At 46.2% G+C, this 6,830-nt stretch overlaps 1 protein-coding gene across 2 annotated transcripts; it reads right to left on the bottom strand.

The window, feature by feature from the left end:
* Window positions 1-1,182: 1,182 nt before the first annotated feature.
* MARCKS (myristoylated alanine rich protein kinase C substrate) lies at window positions 1,183-5,525 on the bottom strand. Of its 2 annotated transcripts, XM_040428894.1 has the most exons (3): window positions 5,374-5,525; window positions 5,126-5,233; window positions 1,183-4,474 (listed from the first exon to the last, which is right to left on the bottom strand). In XM_040428894.1, exons 2-3 carry the CDS (start codon window positions 5,225-5,227, stop codon window positions 3,725-3,727), a joined length of 852 nt encoding a protein of 283 aa, XP_040284828.1. In that variant the 5' UTR covers window positions 5,228-5,233; window positions 5,374-5,525; the 3' UTR covers window positions 1,183-3,724. The 2 variants fall into 2 exon arrangements, with proteins under 2 accessions (XP_040284828.1, XP_040284827.1); XM_040428893.1 differs by lacking the exon at window positions 5,374-5,525 and having other exon boundaries at window positions 5,126-5,362.
* Window positions 5,526-6,830: the final 1,305 nt, after the last annotated feature.

The following is a 6,830-nucleotide window of genomic DNA, read 5'->3' as shown; positions in this document are numbered from 1 at the left end:
TTGACCAGCTGCTCCATCACAACAGGGGAACGGGAGCCTTGTCCTCAGGATGGGTGTGGTTCCCAAGCCTTTGGACCCCCAGCAAACAGCTAATTATTCCCTGTCCTACAGATAGGGGATAACAAACCTGGAACAACCCCTTTAAGCTGTTGAAAGACATGGCCAGAAACTATGAATCTATGATGCAGTATTGTGAGGAAGCTATACTGTAAAGTTGATAGCATAAAAAGATCTGCATTATGTATAGCTATATCTAATGCTGGCCATACACTGTTTCATCCTTGATCAGCTCAAGCGGAGGCCTATGGAGATGCTCATGGGATAAATAATCATTTCCTTTCTTAGAGGGAAAATATAACAATGTACAACACTCAAATGGTCTGGTTGATTGACAAATGTCTTAATCTCACACATGCATGTTCGGTACAGGAAAAAACACTCTGTGTGACTGCCACCATTTACCAGACTGAATACTGCTCCTCTAACCCAAACTCACAGCATCATACATGATCTATGATGCTGAAAGTTCATGCCTGACAGCAGGTTCGTTTTACAGTACTCACATTGCATACAGTAGAGAAGACCCATGGTCAGGTAAGTAATTAGGAAGCTTCGAGTTCCGAGCAGTGTTTGGTCCAGAAGACAAGCTGCATTTCCCGGACCAAACATGTTCATGTGAAATTAGCCTTGTTGACGTCATGGACACCAAGCCCCTATGAACACTGGTGCGCCTTAATAGATATGAACACCTTTCCAGTTATATCTGAAAGCAGGAACCATTGCATCACTACTAATTTATCAAATTTAAGATGGGGTATGTTCTCATTGCACATTTTGCAGGGGACAAACCCTCATATTTCTGCCATAGTTTCAAACCCATTGAGGTGCAGCCACATGCAGATTAGGCCCTTTCAATGGGGCTAGTCCACGTCTGGCCACTGTCAAAACCACGACGAGTCATGGAGCAGTGGAAAATTCCCATAGAAAATGGGAGTAGGTCCCAGGTGCAGAAATCCACTTTGTGTACATAGCCTTAAGTGCACATGCCCCCTGCCAAAACCCATCTCTTGCATGATAGCTGGGCACACAGAAAACATGCACTTCATTAAAAACGACATACACTGCAATTACATGTGGTACGCGATGTGCGGAGAGTAAAAAAAACCGAGATTGCTATAGACATCTACTTGTTGTCCATTTATTGGTAGTTTGCGGTAAACATTGATTACATGGTCATAGAATGGGGAAAAATAAAAAATAAAAATAGGACAACATGACATTATAATCCTGTTGATACCTGAAAAATATGCATTTTATAAACCGGTATAGAAAATGTAAACAGGGACAGAATTAAGACTGTAGGCATACAACCATGCTGTAGCTTTTGGAGTCCTCAGAGCAGAATACAAGTTGTAATTGCTACAGTAAGTTTGTATATAAAATAAGCAGGAAGTCAACATTGTGCTGTGAAGGGTTGAAACCAAACGGCAGCATCAGCCTCTTGACACAGGCCTACCACGTCTGCTGCACAAATCCATCAGAGTTCTCAATCTGTGGCACATGTGCCAGTCTGATGCATAATGGATAGAAAAGTGTGCAAATGCACAGAGCTTTGCATTTACTAACATTATGGGACAGACATTTTGCATAAAAGGCAAGTACTTAGTAAGCATTTATGGTACCATATGTAAAAAGTCCTGCTCTAAAGTGAATGTGGCGTTGGCTACAGCAGGTTGTGTGTCTGCTCACATAAAAAAAAAAAGTGACTATGATCACCAAGTCCCAACCCCCAATAAACAAGATCCATTATCATTAATAAATGGGATTGGTCAGAAAATCCATATTTTTGATAGCAAGGTATAAACACCCAACACGAAGATAACATGGTATAAACAGCAGAGACCAACTCCCAGGTTCCCTAATTTTGGACTTTATATAAATATACACAAAAAGGGGGGTTTATACTATTTATAAAGAACTCTGCATGTTGTGTTGTAAACTAGCTTCACATTTAACATTAAATGTGAATACAATCTACCCCCCCATAGGTAAAGCTTAAAGAAAGGCATTAGAAATGTACAAACAAGCAAATCCAAGTCTCCCCAGAACGTCTTAATCAAAGGCTTGGAATGTGGACAAGCATAGAGAAGGAAAGAAGCCTGCATGCCCTGAAGCAGGATTGCAGCCTTCTACAGGGTGCAAGGCATTGTGGTGGGTGACATGTAAATGCACTTCAATGAGCTACACAAAGGGCCATTATCCACGCGAGATGGAAGATTTACATTGAATGTCTTGTCTACGTCAGTGGTTCTCAAATGGACCAACCACAAAAAGAAGTCCACTGGACCGCTCATCACCATGTGTGTAGGCAATATGGTGCCAAAAGCAAAGGCTAGTTAAAAACAATGGTAGCTGGGTTGAGAACCCTCCCCCTCCCCACCGCAAGCACAATGGAAAGGGCGACATGCGGGTTAGCAAGAAGCAAAGGCTAGGACTGAATTAGGCCATTAGTGACTTATCTCTACGTCAAAGAAACACAAAACATATACATTTTATTCACATTTATTTTTCGCTTTTAGTGTGCTCACAGAAAATTAGAACACCTTAAGCAAGAGTTTAATAGCAATTTTGTAAGCAAAGTTACATTCCATCTCTAAGTCAAATTGGTCAAAGCTTCTCCAGTATTTACAAAAAACATGAAAGACAAGATGCTACACAAAAAACCATTGCATCTGAAGATTTCCTCAAATTCTGAAAGACAACTGGAAAAGAAAGCATCGCCTGCTGGAATCAAAAAAACATACCACAGTAGAAACAGTAACCATTCCACTTATCACAGCTTGGTTGAGTTTAAAATTTTGTGGTTAAAAGGTCCAATATGACTGCAGTTTTACAAAAATGGGCAGGGTGGAAAGAGTTGCAAACTTCATGTGCTTTTGGATATCAAGATTCCTTTTATACAATAGTCACAGTTAAAAACACCCTGCTGGTCATACATAATTACATTTTTATTAAGGTTCAGAAACCAGCAATAAACAATAAAGCCTATACAACTCGTAATTCTACTTAATCACCGACTGATACAGCTAACATGAGATAAGTGAAAAGTTCCTATGGTTTAAATGATTTACTAAAACTATGATCTGGGTATTTTGATTTTTTTTTATTATTATTATTTTGCTTGCCATCTTAGTCAAGACCTTTAGTGTTGTAAACCTTGTAGAAGGCTGCCCTCATCACAAAATACATGTCTCTTGAAATTAAAGAGAAAAAAAAATAGAAATAACAGAAACCTGACCCCGTTCTGTGTGGCACAATCTCTTGGCAATGTGTGCACCACCTAAAACCCAATGTGGCCCCTATCACTTCATTTGATACCCCCCCTACATTGACCCACCCATCTCCTTCATGTTATGGGTATGTCCATATATTGAAAAAAAAGAAAAAAGGATACATTTTCAATAAAAGATGCAAAGTATGCAAAACATTAATACTGATGCGAAAAAAGATTAAGGCCGGTGACTGCTTTAAACTCTACCCGGCCAGGTTGGAATGGTGGTAACAGAATGATTTGAGATGGGATCTGTAAGGAGGAAAAAAAAAATAATCTTTAAATCAATCCCTGGTTGTAGACAAGTTCTCCAAAACCAGTACCTGGCACCACTCCAACAAACAAACAAGGGGAGAAAAAAAGTTCTTTGATTATCTCAAAACGGCCATATCTTTACTCTGCTGACTCGGCTGCTGGACTGGATTCAGATGTAGCTTCCTGTGTTGGAGCTGCTGGCTCTTCAGCTTTTGGTGCCTCTGGTTCAGTAGATGGAGCTTCGGGAGCAGCAACAGTGGTGGGGGCCTCTTCTGCAGGTTTTTCCTCAGGCTTTGGCTCCTCGGCAGGCTTTACCTCCTCTGTGGGCTTTTCTGGTGCAGGCTCCTCGGGTTTGGTCTCCTGGGGTTCAGGCAATGCTGCTGCAGCCTCCTCTTTCTTTTCCTCAGTGCTGCTGGCAGCAGGAGCCTCCTCTTGGGCTGGCTTGGCCTCTTCATTGGCGGCCTCGGGCGCCGCTGCAGGAGCGTCCTCCTTTGCTCCCTCGGTGGATGCAGCTGCACCCTCGCCCTCTGCTCCTTCATTGTTCTCCTTTTTGTTCTTTTTGAAAGAAAAGCCACTCAGCTTAAAAGACTTCTTAAATGAGAAGCGCTTCTTTTTCTTCTTGGGGGTCTCATTGCTGGTGGAAGGGGTAGAAGCAGACCCTGCCTCTTCTGTTTTGGCAGAGGCCTCTCCCTCGGCTGGAGATGCTGGTTCTGTGCTCTCTCCCTCAGCAGACACTGCGGCCTCCTTCTCTGGCGCAGCCTCGGCAGCTGCGGCCTCCTCTTTGGGGGCCTCCTCAGCAGGGGCGCTGCCATTGGCCTGGACTTCCTCCTTTTCTGCCTCGGCTGCTGCGGGAGACGCATCGCCATTGGCCTTTACGTGCCCATTTTCCTGTGAAGGGGTAAAAAACAGGGTCACTTGAGAGTATGAACACCTCACCTTTAAGTACACACATACACAACAACCACCACCACACATCTTGTGGAGTCACCAAAACCCCACATATCCCTCCACCACACGTGCAGAAAAGCGGCTCGTTTCCCTCCATTATGACCGACGCCGCGTGCAGTTCCACCCTGCGCTCAGCAGAGGGCGCTGCGCCTCCACCAGCAGTATGCTCCAGGGAGCTCACAGGCTGCAAGTGCATTAGCTCTCAGATCACGCCTTCTTCCTAGCAGCAGCTCCAGCAAGGAGCCAACGGAGACAAAGCCTGTGCTTTCCCTCTCATACAAGATGTTAAGGGAGAGAGAGAGGGGGAAAGAAGAAAAAAAAAAGCGCTGCTGAAAGGAGGGGGGCTTACTCTAGCCCTCCGTCTACACAATGGCGTCTGCAGACCCCTCCCATGCATCCCAGTTAAATGTCATCTGTACGGTCACAGAACTCTGCTTGCATCAGTCACCTAGAAAATGTAGCCCACAAATATTGGGGTGCACCCCCGACAATGGAGCGGCATGAGCCACATGTTGCTCCAGATTCAGTGCCCAGCATTACACACCATCCCCAGGTTAGAACAAAGCCGCCGACGAGCAACAGATGCCTTACCTGGCCGTTCGTCTTGGAAGGAGAGGCGGCCACTGCTTCCCCGGGCTTGTCTGCGGCGGCGGCTTCGCCCTTGGCTGCGGTCTTAGAGAATTGGGCTCCCATTGCGGTCTGTGTATCCAACAAAAAGAGGAAAAGGGACGCGTCACCCCCAGAGAGAAAGAGACGGGCAAGACACTGCTAGGACAGAGGAGGGAACAAAGAGCGGCGCTGCTGCTGCTCCTCCGCTGCGAGAAGACAGAGAGATTCACCTCACAATCCCACTCGATATCCCAATGCTCGGAAGCCGCGCTGGATACAACAGGAAAATGGAGAAATCTCCCCGCTCGCTAATAAGATGCGGAGTCCAACGCCCAAGTGCACAGATGAATGGGCTTCCCAAGGCATGACGGCAGCCCAGTCCCGCTCCCGCCAATCACAGCGCGCCCAGACAAAGGACGGGGCGGGGCCTGCGATTTGGGCAGAACAATGCAGCCCAGCATTGCAAGAAACAGAAGAAGAAGAAACCCCCTAATAGCTAATAGCAGATTCACTAAGAGGGGGCAAAGTCCCACCACAGCCGCACTCGCCACATTGGGCCACTGCTTCTTCTTTTTTTTTTTTTTTTGTTTTACCTTCCCCTATAATTGATGGAAGTGATTGAATTTCAGCTTTGGTTTGGGAAGGGTCGAGTTTCGGGGGGGGGGGGGGGAGTGAGAGAAAGGAAGATGTCTGCTGTCCAGATGTGAGCGCCGTACACACATTCACTCTTATTTATGGCCGTTTATCCTCAGGGTCTAATTAAATGGCGCTGTCCAATTACTCCTGATTTGTTGGCCTCGTCCACCTCAGGAGCCACGTCTAGCGCGAAAGTGATGGGGGCTCTCCGCTCTCACCTCAAGGGGTTATCGGGGGTCCTCGCCTGGTGCTTCCCTCAGTGGTCGCACTTAACCCTTCATGACAGGAGTGCTTTTCCACAGACGGTTTTCCGCCGTCACTTTTACTACATGTCGTTATGTCTTGACATTACTTTGGGGGAGGGGTGGCCAGTCATAATGGCAGTGTGAGTGTCCATTGTGTGCTCTTTGTTTAGCCCCCACGGTGGGGGGTGGGAAGGGTCCAGACACGGCTGAGCCGTGGAGCGTTTGACATGAGCGGCACATTGCTGCATTCACAGCCATCTTCTCCCTGACACATTCATGTGATGGTAATGGGGCAGCTGCGAGGAGCTTTCCCGCCATCCAGCAGCTGGGAGCCTGTTCGGTTTAAACTCTAACCTGACTGACACTGTGTAAACACATCATTCAGTGACTCTGAGGGGAGGGGGCGGGGAATGGCTGCGAGCACCCTCCACAAATAACATGGAAGGCGGGAGAAACTGCTGTAAAACTGGCAGTTGCCCATAGCAACCAATCAGATTCCACCTTTCATTTGTCAGAGCTCCTTTGGAAAATGACAGGCTCCTTCTGATTGGTTGCTTTTGGGCAACTAAGCCAGGTTTCCTTTGCACCAGTTTGATAAATCTCCCCCATTGTTTTTTTGCAAAGGGAGAGAAGGAAAAGCACTCCCATTTGGAAAAGTACATATGGAGGGGGTAATGACTGGAAATAAAGCGCCTCTGGAAGGAAATGTCTGTGATGGCGCCTCAGAACTGGAGGCCTGAAATAAAGTAGTGGGAATAATGACAAAAATGCTATAGTCCTCTCCTCAGTCCACCAAAATGGCAGCA

This window comes from Bufo bufo, chromosome 4 (genome assembly GCF_905171765.1).
Source record: "Bufo bufo chromosome 4, aBufBuf1.1, whole genome shotgun sequence".
In the NCBI taxonomy this organism is placed as follows: Eukaryota; Metazoa; Chordata; class Amphibia; order Anura; family Bufonidae; genus Bufo; species Bufo bufo.
The sequence above is the reverse complement of the archived record's forward strand: the minus strand, read 5'-3'. Positions and strand labels throughout refer to the sequence as shown.

What these genes read in the sequence shown, in the direction of transcription:
- MARCKS (XM_040428894.1), bottom strand. Translation starts at nt 5,227, where the DNA reads ATGGGAGCCCAATTCTCTAAGACCGCAGCCAAGGGCGAAGCCGCCGCC. An exon ending in CTTCCAAGACGAACGGCCAG is followed by an intron (nt 4,475 to 5,125) that starts GTAAGGCATCTG and finishes ACCCCTTCACAG; the next exon opens with GAAAATGGGCACGTAAAGGC.